A 17109-nucleotide genomic window follows, 5' to 3' on the forward strand; every position below is an offset into this window, starting at 1 on the left:
TGAATTAATGATTACAAAGGATATATATATATATATATTTTACATTCCATGATTGACTGTATTAGCAGTTAATTTCATTTGATTTTCACTGGCATGTACTGTGTCAAATTTTCTGCCTTCTTAAATAAATAAAAAGTGATAAATAGGTATAGAATATACAGCAATAACGAGGATATCTATGAAAACGTATTAGGAAAAAAATATTCGCAATGACAAGCATAATTATTAATACTTGTTTTTCGAATTCAATAAAAAAAGAAGAAATCTGTATACCTATGTAACTGTCAAATGAACATATAATTTATTCGGCATACAGAAGTTTGATATTATTTTACGTAACCAAGAGATTGATTGATCGATATACAGACTTAAATAGAAATAAAATGACGACATGGGACTAACCAGTAACACCGGGTTATTGGCGAGCGTGCTGCAAAAGTCTGCAACGAATAAACAAAAAGAAACTGATAAAGTGAGTACCGCATGTGATATCAGGATATCGTATGCATTAATATCTATAGCGTCACGTCATTCATCCGCGGCTTTATTTTTATCTGTAATATCGAATTTTATATTAAAGTAACAGCCTCTAAAGGCACTGTTCTACTAAAGCCTTTCCTTTTTGAATTTTCAACCACGCTGCTCCAATGGGGATTGGTGGAATACATCCAAGATATAGGTACAAGTTTCCTCAAGATGTTTTCCTTCACCACCAAGAACAAGATTAATTATAAACAAGCAAGGAAAGTTAAGTGGTGCTTGTCTACGTTTGAAAAGCTAGCTTTATTTGAGAATAATCTTTAGCCACTGGGCAGTTCGTTTCTTAATTGGTATTTATTTATCCAGATTTCTGGCTACATCTACCGATATGTTAATGAAATTAAAATCAGTTAAGTGATTTAGGTACTTATAATAAGTTAACGAATAGAAAGAGAGTATTAAATACGCCAGTAGAAAGTATAATATTTATTTATTTCAGGTTTTATTTTTATATTATTGCCCCGAAGTTTACAAATCAAATCTTTTACAATAATTATTTTTAAAAAATGTTCCATGCGTGACTTTCTCTTGTTTTTTTTTAATAATCCGTTTTCGCGGGAAAACATCTTGTATTATTTTATACAGCCATACCAGTTTTAAAATCGATTACACTTACGAAAACGGATACACTAAAAAAATATGAGTTTATTAAATATATAATTATAATATAAATGTATTAGCATAAAGAATTATTTCTAACATTCGGCCATTCTGACTATAAAGTTTGTCCTCAAACTTACTCATCTCAACTAATAAGTTGGCACCACGCCCCTCATTAATGACCACGGTAGTATTGACTGCAAAGGTTAGCACCTCACCCCTCATCACACATTGTGACCGTGTAAGACTTCCTAACCACAGTTCTAGCAAACTCCCGCAGTCACAACCGTGCGTGACTTCCCAACAAAAATCTTTTCTCTTCTATCTTGTTGGCATTTCACCCCTCATCACCTGTGTGACCGTGTGAACCTTCCCAACAAATATATTTTCTCTATGTAGTTGGCACTTCACCCCTCATCACCTGTGTGACCGTGTGAAACTTCCCAACAAATATATTTTCTCTATGTTGTTGGCACTTCACCCCTCATCACCTGTGTGACCGTGTGAAACTTCCCAACAAATATATTCTCTCTATGTTGTTAGCACTTCACCCCTCATCACCTGTGTGACCGTGTGAAACTTCCCAACAACAAATAATTCATTATCTCACTAATCAACATTTTTATACATTTATATACATATATATATATATTTTTGCCTTATATTCTAGAATCTTTCTAAAATATAATTTTTTTACAGTCGTTTCAATATATAAATTAATTTCATACTCGGTAACATTATGAATGTTCTTACACGCTTCAAATTCATATATAAAAATAAAAAAAAATAAAATTATTTGTTACAAACCAAATAAATAAAATATAATCTGTTACAATTTGTGTTGAGTTTACATTCGGTAAAATTATACAAATTCATATTTATTAAGTTCAGCCATAACTATAAATTTAATTAAGACTAAGTTCACTACCAGAACTACCTTCATTATCATCATCATCATCGTCATTATAAGACATGTTTATCCAAGGCTGTATACGATCAGCTGACCAAACATTACTATACCGGCCTTTAGTGATATTTGAACCTGGAATACTAGAAACCTCGTATCGATCATGGTCTAACACTTTTGATATACGAAATGGTCCTGTAAATTTTGGTAATAGTTTTCTACTTTTACCGTCATTAGATGGATTATTTTTTAAAATTTTAACTAAATCACCTATTTTGTAAACCTTAGCCTTCTTTCTTGTCTTATTAAATCTCAAACTTTGTTTTTCTTGATCTTTTTCAATATAATTATTTATTTCCTTCGTTATAGTTTCTAAACCTTTGTCATTTTGTCTCGTATCGGAAACTGTATCACCTAGATTACCTTCACCCTGTCCTAACAAACGTTTACCAAATAGTGCTTCTGCCGGAGTTTTTCCTATTCCCTTATTAATCGTATTATTTAATCCCCATTGTATTTTATTTACTACTTGGTCCCACTTATTCTCTCCTAGCCCATCATTATACGTTCTAAGCGAATCTAAAACGGTCCGATTATATCGCTCCACTTGGCCGTTGGCCCTTGGAGCTGAAACCGCGTTAAGTATGTGAGAAACTTCGTATTCTGTGCAGAACCTTTTAAACTCGGATGAAGTAAAACACGTACCTCGATCAGAAATAATTCTGACAGGGTATCCAAATAAGCTAAAAACATCTTTTAGTGCTAAAACTGTTGGTGCTGTTTTTGTATTGCGAAGAGCTTTAAGAATGCAATACTTTGTGAAACCATCTACAATTAGTAAAAGATATTGATTTCCCTTAGAACTTTTTATAAACGGGCCTAAATGGTCTATATGGACCGTATGGAATGGTATGGCAATTTTTGGAATACTATGAAGAAAACCCTCTTTTGGACCCGCCGGTTCCTTACTAAACGCGCAATGTAAACATGCCTTTACGTATTTAAAGACAAATTTTTTCATTCGTGGAAACCAAAAATCACGTTTAATTTTTTCCAAAGTTTTCTCCGCTGAAAAATGGCCTATCTCATCATGGTTACGTTGGCATATTTGCCATCTTGCACATTTGGGTACCACCCATTTTAAATCTTCCCCTACTTTACGATACAAGCGATTGTTTCGTATAACAAAATTTTGTTTTATATCAACTAAGTCTTTATAACTATTATCTTCTAAAACAGACCTGATGTGTTGTATTTTTGGATCTGATAATTGCAAACTAAGAAGCCAGTCATCTTGAGAGATTTGCAATACCCTAGTAAAATGATCATAAGTCTGTGAATCATTTTCACTGAGAATAGGATTGCGACTGAGTGCATCAACATGTTGCATCGAATGCCCCGGTCTATACTCTATAGAGCAATCATATTCCTGAAAAGCTATCCACCAACGGGCAACTCGGGGAATGAGATCTCGTTTTAAGAACGTAGATCGTAAGGCATTGCAGTCTGTAAGGATTTTAAAAGATTTACCTATAAGGTATGGACGAAAACGATTAAGCGAGGCAACAACTGCAAGGGTTTCTAACTCGTAGGCATGTAATTTTTCCTCGTCAATTGTAGTCTTGCGACTAAAATAAGCTATAACATTGAGTTTAGAATTATCATTTTCCTTTTGTAATAAAATTCCACCTAAACCTAATTTAGATGCATCACAATGTAGTTCAGTAACATAGTCAGGATTGAAAATACTTAATATTGGTCGTTGTACCAACATTTGCTTTAATGTTAAGAAAGATTCTTTTTGCTGTTGCTCCCATTTCCATTTAACATTTTGTTTAGTAAGATCTGTCAATGGCTTAGCGATAATAGCAAAATTTTTGATAAACTTTCGAAAATAACTTGCTAAGCCTATAAACTGACGGACTTCATGTACATTCTTTGGTTCTGGAAAAGATTCTACGGCTGTGATTTTTGACTTACCAGGTTTTATTCCATCAACGGATATTTCTAATCCCAAATAATCTATTACTGTCTCAAAAAATCTACATTTTTTAATATTTAAAGTTTACAACTTTAAAAAACAGTCTTCAAAATGTATACCCGTTATTAATAAATCATCCATGTAAGCAATTGCACATTTATTTGGAGATTTATTAAGTATTTTGTTAACTGTACGTTGAAAAATTGCAGGACAATTAACTAATCCAAAGGGAGCTCTACGAAATTGATATAAACCATCAGGAGTAATAAATGCTGTAAGATGTCTACAGTCTTTTTGAACAGGAATCTGATAATAACCACTTGCCATGTCTAAACTAGTATAAAAATTATTTCCACTAAGGAGGTCTATCTGGTCATCTATTCTAGGCAATGGAAAGTGATCCTTTAAAATTTTTCTATTCAGTGCTCTATAATCCACACATAATCTATATCCACCTGTCTTTTTTGATACCAGCAGTATTGGACTCGCGTATGATGAATCAGACTCTTCAATTATATCATTTTCTTCGAGCTCTCTAACCAGCGTTCTAACTATTTCTTTTTCTGCTTGACTCAGTCGATAAGGACGATAAACTACCGGAGTTTCATCAGTAAGTTTTATGGTCAACTCTGTTACGTTAGTACAACCAAGCTCAGAGAGGTCTTGAGCGAAACAATCCCTATATCTATCTATAAGTGAATATATTTTCGTTTTTTGTTCGTGAGTTAAATTACAGTTTATAGTTATTTCTTCGCGAGGAATGGGTGTCAAATTCGCTCCTATTTTAAAACACTTTACACTTGACAAATATCTACAATTTTTATCTTGTTCTATCAAATAAAATCTGGTTATAACAAAGTTGCTCGTAAAGTATAATGGACAGTGTGAAAAATTTATTACACTGATTTGACATTTACCATCTTTTAACGTATATAAACCCTCTTGGATACAATATTCTTTATCATTAACGTTTCGATAACCACCTTTTATATAAATTGTTGCCTCTACTATTTCATTACTACAACACTTAACTAAATTTATTTTATCTACTTGACAATCAAATGACACATACAATCTATATTTTACATTAGGTTCTGGTTCTAAGCAAGTTAAATCGTCATTATTATTCTTTGACAAAATATTTAATGTGTTTTCTGTCTTTGTAATAATCACATTAGGTAACTCAGTAAAGTTTTGCCCTACTAACATCTGCGTGTGTAGAATATTGTTAGCAACCACATATGCCATAATGTTTGCTTCAACAGAGTCTAAACGTAATAAAAAATGTGTTTTCCCTAAAGGTTGAACTCCAACACTTGCTATCCCACGTATAATTGGTAAATTATCAGTTGAAATATGTAACCCAAATTCAGTAGTAGTTTCTAGTCGTATAAGCGTGCAATCACTTCCCAAGTCAACAAAACATTCAATTGTAAATGAAGAATTTATTACTGCCTGCTTATAATATTTAGAATTTTTTACGCTCGTACTTTCTGACAATAATACACGTTTTTCGTTGTTCAATACATTGTTAGTTTTTTGTGAACAGTTTGCAATAATATGACCGAATTTATTACACCTATCGCATTTTAAAATTGGTTTAGAGCATTGGTAAACCCTATGCCCTTTTTCGTTACAATTAAAGCATAATTGTGAAAAACTATCAGGTTCAAAATTTAACTTCGAATTTTTGGCACGACATTGTACTGTACGATGCCCAGGTTCATTACATTTATTACAGAATAAATGATTATTTAGCTTATTTCTATTTAAATTAGAATAACGATAAATATCTTTATGTTCTTTACAAACGTCTTTAAGAAATTTCAAGAGATCTTCAGGTTCTGTAAAACGAGCGGATGACGCTCCTGCACGTATTGTACGATCATCTATACCGTGTATAATACAATCTACAGCCTTTTTCCCAAATATATCACACGCATTTAATAAATTATTTTTCTCATAGAAATAATCATCTAAGCTATCTCCTATCCTCATTCGTTTTTCAAGCATTTCTGTTAAAACGACTCCGAAGTTAGTTTCGGATGGAAAAGCTTTTCGAAGTAATATTTGCCACTCTGACCAGGTATGTAAAACAGTATTTTGACTATTATACCATTTTTTAGCATTACCAGACAACTTCGGTAAAGCAAAATGTACAATATGAGATTCACTCCATCCATATATTTTTGCACACTCATTTACCTTTGAGAGCCATAAATCGATACGATGATTCTTTACAGATGGATCAAATTCCGGTAATAAATTATTATTATGCGGTAAACTAGGCCTTATTAATGTTTGAACAAATTTAGCTAAATCACCAAAGTTAAGTATTGCTCTCGATGAATTTAAATCTGACTCACCTAATGTATTAAATGGCATGTGCTTTGACACGGTCGATGATCTCGGAGAAAAAATTGTCTCAGTGTCATCATTGATCGCTTGTTCCCGAACTGGACGAAAATCTCCAGCCTGGAACTCACCTTCACCGTTCACACTATCTAGTCTGGTGGCAGAATACTCTCTTGCAGTCGCAATATCTCGTCCGGTCGCAGAACAAACCCTTGAAGGCGCAATATCTCGTCCGGTCGCAGAACAAACTCTTGAAGGCGCAATATCTCGTCCGGTCGCAGAACAACTCCTTCTTTTTGTAACGCCCTCGTGTCCCATCGCATAACTGTTTTCAGTTAAATTCATATAATCTTGTCTAGCCGCCGAGTTTTTTGCTGTATTTCTTTGTATGGGACTTGGTGTTCTAGTTCTATTTCCTCTAATGTGCATATTAATATTTTTTGTAGCATGGTGTCTCTTCTTAGCGTTATCTTTATTTTTTCTTGAGTTTTCTCTTTTGTTATGAGAAGTATCATCGTCTTCAACAGATTGTCTTTTTCGCTTATCAAAATCATCGCGTATTCCTGAGCGTGGTCGTTTATAACGAGGCATTTTTGAAACGAAATTTATCCCGCTTCTGATATTAAATACGCCAGTAGAAAGTATAATATTTATTTATTTCAGGTTTTATTTTTATATTATTGCCCCGAAGTTTACAAATCAAATCTTTTACAATAATTATTTTTAAAAAATGTTCCATGCGTGACTTTCTCTTGTTTTTTTTTAATAATCCGTTTTCGCGGGAAAACATCTTGTATTATTTTATACAGCCATACCAGTTTTAAAATCGATTACACTTACGAAAACGGATACACTAAAAAAATATGAGTTTATTAAATATATAATTATAATATAAATGTATTAGCATAAAGAATTATTTCTAACAAGAGTAAATATTGGTTTTATTTGTCGGTTTGATTAATTATTATTTATGTATAATTGAAAATTTAAAACATAAAGAAAAACTTTAAATATTAGTCGAGATGACCCAGTGGTTAGAACGCGTGCATATTAACCGATGATTGCGGTTTCAAACCCAGGCAAGCACCGCTGATTCATGTGCTTAATTTGTCTTTATAATTCATCTCGTGCTCAGCGGTGAAGGAAAACATCGTGAGGAAACCTGCATGTGACAAATTTCATAGAAATTCTGCCACATGTGTATTCCACCAACCCGCATTGGAACAGCGTGGTGGAATATATTCCAAACCTTCTCCTCAAAGGGAGAGGAGGCCTTTAGCCCAGCTGTGGGAATTTACAGGCTGTTGTTGTTGTTGTTAAATATTCACTAAATATTACATTTTCTGGTATGTCAATGAATAAAGTAAATAAGGTTTGATTTTAATTTGGCTAAAAGTTACGACATTAAAAATAACTAATTAATAATAATATAATTACGAACCAATAAAAAAATAGGTACTTACTCAATTAAATATTTATTTGGATACCAAAAGGTATATATTTTTCACAGTTTCGATTGTTTTTGTAATCTTACCTCTGTTAACCAGTAACAAAATTAATTATTGTGAGTAAATGTTCCTTATATTTACAATTAATTCAGTTGTACTTTAAAGTTCGTATTACTTGTGTGCTTAGGCTAATTTAGAGCTACGATGCGAAGTGACACCAGCGCCGTTCATGCTGCGCCCTTATGCAGGCCTTTACAACCCTTTCTCGAACGCTTGTTCCGTTCTCTGCAACCACCCGGCTGATTCTACTGCTAAAGAGTTCGTCAAAAAAGCGAAGGATGCATGGGTATAATTTTGACTTATCTATTTTACCATATTATTATCTCTAGTACATTTTAATTCCTTTTTTTTCAGTTCCTTGAAGGCAAGGTCCATGGCTTTCATGAAGACTTAACAAAATTTCAAGATCTGAGTGAAAAGGAAAAAAATAGGACTCCACATGATATTGTCACAGAAGATATGTTTAGAAGGTACCCAAATCGGCAAAACGCACACCAGAACTATTTCTTGCTTATTGTATTTCTTCCAAGTTTAGACATTTCCCAAGAAATCTTAGTTTCGAGAAAAAATTGATAAAAGAATTGATTTTAATTAAATCTATAAAATACAAAGAAGGTTTTGATACCATGGTTGTATTGTCTATAGTTAGGGTCTTTCAGGTACACGGAAACAGATTCGCGACCTCTTACGCCAGCTCCGACATTAGCAAGCGGCAAATCCAGAGGTTCGAGAAGATGTCTCACGCCCGATCAGCCACATCAAAAGACGGCTATCGTTCTCGATTTGAGACGAAGTCATAGCCAGGTACGTAGTTATTAGTTAGTTAGTGGAGCTAATACCTGTTGACTTCCACGCAGGATATATTAATTTAAATAATTGTATTTAACTAACATGACTTTGTATTTTTAAATGTTAAAAAAGAGTAACTACTGAGTTTTTTGACGGTTCTTCTCAGTAGAATCTAATTTCCGAACCGGACGTAGCTACACTTAACTGTAAAATGACGATTCAAAAGTGCTTGTAAAGACGTACTTGAACAAAGTTTATTTTGATTTTCAATTTTGATTTTGAATAAAGACGTACGAAATATTTTGAATACATAAATAATAGAGTACCTATTATCAGTCTTATGACACCAGAAACATTTTAGATCTGCTGATGCTTCGGTTTTTTTTAAACATTTTGTTTGTCTTCTCCTGAAAATTTTGTAGTAACCACTTCAAAATGTATTTGACCCTAAATAGGTCCTTATAATTTTAAATAAATGTACCTGTAAATGTATGGTACAGTCTTAAGACCAAGTAAGAGCCTGTATGCCATATTCAGGACGTTCGACTGTGCATTTAAATTGACTTATTACATTATAGGAAACTCTGTACTATCATGGTTACGCGACTTCAGAGATGACCACAGGACACACGCCCAGCGCTAACGACAGGTCCACACTACCGTCGCTCAATCTATCTGGCAGTGCTCACAACCGTCTTGTGAATGGTCAATGCGAACAGCTACCACCGCTGGCTTCACCTTTAATTTTATCAAAAAGAACTACTAAAGATCCCATTAGCGTGAGAAGTATTAAAAAGGTAAGGTAAAGTAATTATTTTATTTTAATTATTAAATTTTAAATACTTTTAGCCAATGTCTTATTAGATCACTGTAGCGAAAGAAAATGGCTAAAATCTTTTACCTGATTTCATTACGAATATTGTTAACTTGTGTAGTAATTCGTGTAATATATATTTTTTAATAAGAGAATATTTACTTATATGTAAAATTTCGTCCATAACTTTGTATGTGTATGACGAATGTGTCGATTTTGATGAATGTTTGTTTATGTTATGTATGAAGACCCGGAATGTGGTGTTGTAATCGAATGTAAATAATTAAATATAACAATAATAAATATTTAAATTTAAGGTAAAAAGGTACATGCCTTTTATATTATATATTATAAAATAAAAAAGATCTGTATCCACATCTGTGTAGTAGTAAGTAGTAGGTTTCTATGCAAGTCCACCTGGATAGGTATAGTACGACACAACTTAGATGTCGCATCGGCAAAATTCGTAAAACCGATCAAATCCGAATTGAGTACGCTATCCCAAATTACCAATATTTATTTCTCATGCGAAAATGATCTTTGCACAAACGTAATAACTTGTAATATCATATGACCTAATATATTCGTCAATTTAACGCGTCGATTTACATGCATTTGCTTTCTCTGACGCGTGAATCTATAGTGACGAATAGCGTCGAGTGGCGCGATAGGGAGATATTTCTATTGGTTGTCGAAATCGGCATTAATCGGTTTTATTTTCATTCCATTGCATTTTCCGATGCTACATCTAATTTTTGTCGTACTATACCTACCATCCACTTATCATGTATTCTACCGCCAAACAGCAATACTACTTAGGGCACATAAACCAGTGTAAATTATTGGAAACAACATCTTCCCTCCATGTTCGTTATATAAGGAATGGTTCAGCGCCAATGTTTATGGGCGTTGAATAAATTACCATAAGATTGCTCAATTTCCCTGACTGATATATATTTTAAACATGGTCCCGACTCTAAAACTTGGTTTTAACTGCAGCCCAATAGAGCTAAAGGAACCCTGATACAAAGTTTTTACGTAGTGAGCTAAACATAAATAATCACCATGACCCTGGCAATTTAATCATCTGCTTCAAGATTTACTAGACCGTGTTAGCTATTTAATATTTTATGACAGATAAGTGCTAATCAATAGCTGACTGACGTTAGAGATAGTGTAGCTTTCACTAACCTTCGTTCACGTATGGTTTCACACATTCCAAACAAAACCTTTGGGTCGTAATCGCATTTCAAAATGTTACCATTTCTGATATCGAAAACAAAACTATTGCAAATTAAAAAACAAAAACCAAACGAGCAAAAGTCAAAAGGGAAAACTGCGTTTAAAGTGTCTGATGGATTGGCTAAACCCAAGCCTAGACGCTTGAAACGTAAACCACTAAATATTCCCATGGCTATTTCCACGACACCGTGTGATTGTACATTGATGCACGTGACAAGGATAGTCGTGAATTATGCTCCAAAAAGTAGAAAACGTGGTGCGTCGAATATAGTGTTTTCAGTGACTTCTTGGGGTACCACGGGTCAGCAGAAAAGGATTAAATTGCCTAGTATTCAAATCCAAAAAAAGTTTATAAAGAAAGAGAATACAGTCGCTTACGATAGCGGTGATTTTTTTAAGAAGCTCGAGGTAATCTTTATTAACCTCTTCAATGTTAGATTGAATTTGAAACCAATTGATATCAGATATTTTTTTAGAATCAACTAAAAGCGTTAAATATTGGAAAAGCGCTTAAAAACAAGGCGAAAAGTGAAACACCAGCCTCGCAGCGTTCTGTGGGAGAAAAGGATGTCAACGATGATAATGAAAATATTGGAAACGTTGATGAGAACGGTAATTTGTTTCTGGCTGAATAATCATAATCGCTTTACCATCTTGCATTTGTTTTGGGTCAAATTGGGCGCTTACCATCTTATTACTTCATTTCGATTTTGTGAAAACACATTGTCCAGATTTCCATCCGATACCTACCGGTTTTTAGCATTAGCACGATATTAGTTATCACAACTCATTAAATACACACAAATATAAAATAAGCATATGACAATTTTCAATGATCTTTGTCTTATCCCGGTTATCTCGACTCAAAAAACACATTTTTAACATTTTTTTTAATAAGTAATACTATATAAGTAGTGTAATTAAATATTACTACAAAAAGTTCTTAATATTTTAAAGTAATTTGATACATTTTTTCATAAAGGTGGTGAAGTTCGACGCCGCGGTAAAAGACGGCGCAAGGGCAGACCTGGAGGCAGTGATCGTTTGACCTCAGCCGGGCTAGCAGCCCAAGCTCAGCAGGACCCTGAAACACAAGTAGGGATTTCTCTAAATCCTTTTAAATCAACCTTAAGAGATAAGGGAAATATGCTCTTTAATTCAATATGACAAAGTTAAAACTTAATTTATGATTTGACGTACAAGTCAAATGTGTGACTAAATGCTAGCTATTAGAAACTTCTTCGAAAAATAACCACAATACACGTGTAATGTAATGCCATTGAAATACATTTTAAGATGAACAGTAAAAAATAATAGATTATTAACACAAACAGTTTAATCTAATATGAATTATCGTTAGGTTATCCGACAAAGACTGATCATATACTGCCTTCTGGCGTAGATACCGTCAAATAATATAGATTTTTTAAGTAATTAGAGCTGAGATGGCCCAGTGGTTAGAACGCGTGCAACTTAACCGATGATTTCGGGTTCAAGCCCAGGCAAGCACCGCTACCTATGTATACGTGCTTAATTTGTGTTTATAATTCATCTTGTGCTCGTTGGTGAAGGAAAACATCGTGAGGAAACCTGCATGTGTCTTATTTCATCGAAATTCTGCCACATGTGCATTCCACCTGCCAAATGCAGGTTGCATTGGAACAGCGTGGTGGAATATGTGCCAAACCCTCTCCTTAATGGAAGAGGAGGCCTTAGCCCAGCAGTGGGTGATTTACAGGCTGTTGCTTTGCTTTGCTTTAAGTAATTAGAAATATTCCTAAGAAATACTCTTTATTAGATCGCAGGTATAGTTACAGACTCCCAAAATCCTAGTTCCCGAGGCTCGATATCTCAAGCAGTTGAGGATGATATTATTCTTCCGGTGATCAAGGCCAGTGCAGCGAGAAAGACAGACTCATTTCTTGATGACGATATTTTGAAGTATTTACATAGGGAGGTCGATGAAGAAGCTATCGAGACAGAATTCGACACAAAGGTTTGATGTCCCAATATATATTTTTTTTTTTTTTTGTAAGTGGTCACCATCACCCATAGACAATGACGCTGTGAGAAATATTAACTATTCCTTACATCGTCAATGTGCCACCAACCTTGGGAACTAAGATGTTATGTCCCTTGTGCCTGTCGTTACACTGGCTCACTCACCCTTCAAACCGGAACACAACAATACTGAGTACTGCTATTTGGCGGTAGAATAACTGATGAGTGGGTGGTACCTACCCAGACGGGCTTGCGCAAAGCCCTAACACCAAGTAAAATATATTTTCAAATTAAATAATATTTTCAACTTGTCGTATCACAGACATTTTGATTATCGATAAAAAAAGAGATTTTCCCTTTTAAAAAAAAAGAAAGATTTTAAAAAATTGTGAAAAATTTCGATTCTTTTTTAGCGTCGTTATGTGCTAGAAGAGGCATTACGTACTCGTCCAGAGCGACCCCACTGTCAAGAGATGCAGAATCTTCTACGCGAGCTACGTGTGCCGGCTGTGAGCTTGGGCGATTGGCTTCACATACCAAGAGTGTTTTCAAGACAGAACGCTCAGTTCAGCTTGCCAATCGACTCCAACGCTTTAGAAAGTAGGAACTCAAATAATATACCATTACGATTGCCTACCTACATATAAATCCTATTAATCAAATTTAAATATACATAGTAGTCTATTAGAATACACATATTTTTTATTTAGTTAGCATTAGGCAGTTGCATGAATTACTTGTATTAATTTTGTATTAAAATATTTAGCATTAACACCAATGCAGTATGCGGCTCGATTCGTGGTATTGCAAAAATCAAAACAACTACTTTACCTGACAGTCTTAAGAAAGTTCAGACAAAGGGGTTACAGGATGCCAATTAAAGTAAGTATTATAATAATTTTGTACTCTATTTCACGTTAAGTAATTCTAAATGATAACTCCATGTATCTTTAGGTTGTCATGATTTTCTATATAAAATTTGAATACAAAAATAGAATGAGTTGATAAATGAGAAAGAAATATTAATTTATAATTTTTCAGAACATACAAGAAGGTCTTATGCTAATGATGGGTGGAATACTTTCACTAGAACAAGTGAAGCAGTTTGGTAGCATCATGGAATGGGATGATTACGAAGAAGATGAAAACATTCCAGACGAAATTAAACTTACCCTTCTCGACACAGGTTATAGGAAAAACGATCACATGGAAGGAGGTGATACGGGCGAGGTTACAAACACTAAATTTTTAAAATTAGAATAATTTATGTTTTTTATGTGATTGTCTTAAATAAAATTAATTGACAGTACATTACACGCCAGCGAAAAGCACGTGAAGCCGTTTGTCAGAAGAGACTGGATCGGACATTTAGAACGAGGGCATAGTTAGTGCACCATACATAGACTTATGTTGTAAAAAATCTAACATAAAAGTTTTCTTGCTGTATAAACTCACTCATCTTTTCCATAACTGACAAGTATGTGGACTGCCATGTAGTAGTGCTTCGGTAACGAAAGACAATCTCAAAGGAAACGAATACACAACTTGGTGTAAAAATGTTTTCGAAAACATGATGCACTCTCTAATCCTCCCCTTTCGACAATTTCGCTACCACTGGTGAATCATGCGGTACTATTGACTATATCACAAAACATAGATTTATACATTTAATAGTAATAAGTAATAATAAGTTGACAGCATAAATATAGTTAATCAAAGACTTTATTTTCAGTCTGATGCTCATACGTTAAAATATAGAACTTGGTGCGGTCTGTGCGCAATTTGCGAACGAATGTACGGACGGTTTCCGCCACGAGACAAGGACCCTCCTGACGGTGTACGTATTTTACTTAAATAAATTCCCAAAAAAAGATTATAAATAAAAATACCTACTCATTTTTTTCGATATAAATCATAGACAAAGGTAAATATTTTAAGGACTAATGGCTTAGGTTATTGCTGCTTGCTTCTGAAAATAGCACCTCAGCTTACACTGTCAGCCGATATTACAGCTGTTACTTTCGAGTAATAAAGAGTGAATGATTCGATTATATTCTGGCGTATATTTTTAGGAAAATGTCATCTCATAAATATAAATAAAATTGTCTATCTCTAAATATATTTGTCTTTAATTATAATATTTTTAGCATCTATAGTTTATTTATTTATTTTTTCGTTTTATTATATACAGTGCGTACATCAGAAGGCTATAGAGGCTATAGAGTAGGATCTATTATGTAGTAGTAATAGTAGTAGTAATTATATTGTACATTGAATTTGTATTACAAAAACCAATAACTGTGATTTTAATAAAACAATAGAATATATCACGAGTAACTTTCTCGATCATATCACAGCGGCCTGATATTTTTTATTGAGAATCAATGCCACAGATGTTTCAGTTAATGCCTTCAAATAATATTATTTTTTTTTGTCAAAATGTTACCATATTATATGTAATCTGTTTCATATCTATCTACCTATATTTTTTTTTATGTTTACAGATGGAACTCAGCGACTTTACAATGATAGAAACAAAGCTTGCTATGTTGAAAGTACACTCCGGACTGATAGAAGTACTAAATACAATTAGAATACGATAGTTTAATATTTATTTACCTTTCTTGATATATTTTCGTATAAATGTTTGTACAAGTAGTTTTGTTGAAATAAACCTTTTATACCTAAAAATGAAATTATATTTAACCTACCTCAACGCATTTTTTATTTAAAAGATTTTGATTTTAATTACTTATAATATTAATTCTAACTACATATTTTCAATTAAAAGGAAAAACGATATCGATTTTCTTAATAATAAACCCATTCTCTTTTTTTAATTTGTTAACATTAATTTTAATCTAAAATCTAGAGAGTATACTTCGACTAGTATGATAAAAAAAGTGTTTTAAAAATGTTTTTTTTTATGATTTTTAGGCACTATATTATGCAATACACTTAGACATTGATAAATTTTTAGAATTATTTTAACATACATTGATAGTATTTGTGTCTCTATCCTGGAGAAAGTTGGTGGGAAAAAGAAATTGAATTTATATCTAATTTTTTGAATTTATATAGTATATCTCTCAAAAAAACAACAAAATATTTATTTGTATAATATGGACAGCGCAATGTTTACTTCTGAATATTCATTGTTAAGATTTTGATTAATTTACAATTAAATTCTTAAATTATGACATACATGAGGTTATGCAAATAAGGTCATGTAATTTGGTTAAGTACTTCAACTTTTATCAGAAGAATTAAATTTATTTATTTATTTATTTATTTAATCGATACACCACTGTATTTGAAATATAACACTTAAAACAAGAATACAGAAAAAAGACAGATACAACTTCAAACACTTAATAGGTATATACAGCATTAATAGTTACGTTAGCCTCCAATAACAATTTTTAACTATACTCTATTCAATAAATACTACAGACTGCAATAATGACACGCTTATTAATTATTTAACATATATTTAATTAACGGCTTCACATTACTTTTATGCGAAAAGTAGTTAATTTAAAAAATCATAGATCATTTAATATTGTCTCTCAACATAACAAAATTTTTGAGTTTTCCATAAATTCATTTAAAAATGTTTTTACTGTACATGTTGTCATATGTACGATCAAAAAATCAAAACCAAAATACACTTTAAAATATAGTTTGTAAAATGACAATTAAAGAGTAGCGAAAAAAATAAATGTTAGTTAAATACAATTAAGTAGTATATATAGTATATCCTGGCAGGAAATCAACAATTGTTAGCTCCACGATTTTCTATTCTATATTATCTTGTATTGAATAATATGTTTGGTTAAAATGATTTGAATTTATGAATCTGCATAATATTTTATACCATTTAGAATCTTTTTTAATAGCACATCTTTTACTAGGTAATTTGCGTTAAAATGTCTTTTGTTTGCGGTTTTGTGTAATGCATTTTAAATTAATTCAAAAATGCGCATTAATACAGTTTATACTACTTAAAATGAACGCAGCCTATATTTTAATTTATTAGTGGTATAATCTGTGGCCAGCGTTGCCAATGTATGGGCAATTCCCCAAATTACGGGAAATTGTAAGTCAATCGGGTATTAGTGTGGAGATTGTCATTATGCGGGGAAAACGAGAGGAATTGTCTTATATATTTATATTATAAAAAATGATGGGTAATTAATTGTTTAGCCGTTGTTTTGTCAGTACGAAAATGGAAATTTTAGTCGATTATTAGTTAACATGTAGTCAGAGCCGGATTTATAGGTCTGGAGGCCCCCGGGCCACAAAGCAGTGGGGGCCCTAGACAAACAGAAGCGTGAACAACCTAATAATTATTATATCATGAATTAATTAC

The 17109-nt window shown here is 32.9% G+C and overlaps 1 protein-coding gene across 1 annotated transcript; it reads left to right on the top strand.

Annotated features, from left to right (window-relative positions):
• The first annotated feature begins 223 nt into the window (after positions 1 to 223).
• On the top strand, positions 224 to 15374 carry LOC124534493. The gene is made up of 13 exons (XM_047110395.1): positions 224 to 472; positions 8019 to 8177; positions 8246 to 8361; positions 8551 to 8695; positions 9259 to 9477; positions 11213 to 11348; positions 11719 to 11831; positions 12535 to 12732; positions 13151 to 13337; positions 13504 to 13619; positions 13779 to 13967; positions 14470 to 14574; positions 15242 to 15374. Exons 1-13 carry the CDS (start codon positions 392 to 394, stop codon positions 15338 to 15340), a joined length of 1863 nt encoding a protein of 620 aa, XP_046966351.1. The 5' UTR covers positions 224 to 391; the 3' UTR covers positions 15341 to 15374.
• The last annotated feature ends 1735 nt before the right edge of the window (positions 15375 to 17109 follow it).

This window comes from Vanessa cardui, chromosome 12, assembly GCF_905220365.1.
Source record: "Vanessa cardui chromosome 12, ilVanCard2.1, whole genome shotgun sequence".
NCBI lineage: Eukaryota > Metazoa > Arthropoda > Insecta > Lepidoptera > Nymphalidae > Vanessa > Vanessa cardui.

Excerpts from the sequence above, each read along its gene's own strand:
- LOC124534493 (XM_047110395.1), top strand. The coding sequence starts at position 392 with ATGGGACTAACCAGTAACACCGGGTTATTGGCGAGCGTGCTGCAAAAG. Across the intron at positions 11,832-12,534 it reads AGCAGGACCCTGAAACACAA|ATCGCAGGTATAGTTACAGA; the intron begins GTAGGGATTTCT and ends ACTCTTTATTAG. Across the intron at positions 14,575-15,241 it reads ACAAGGACCCTCCTGACGGT|ATGGAACTCAGCGACTTTAC; the intron begins GTACGTATTTTA and ends TTATGTTTACAG.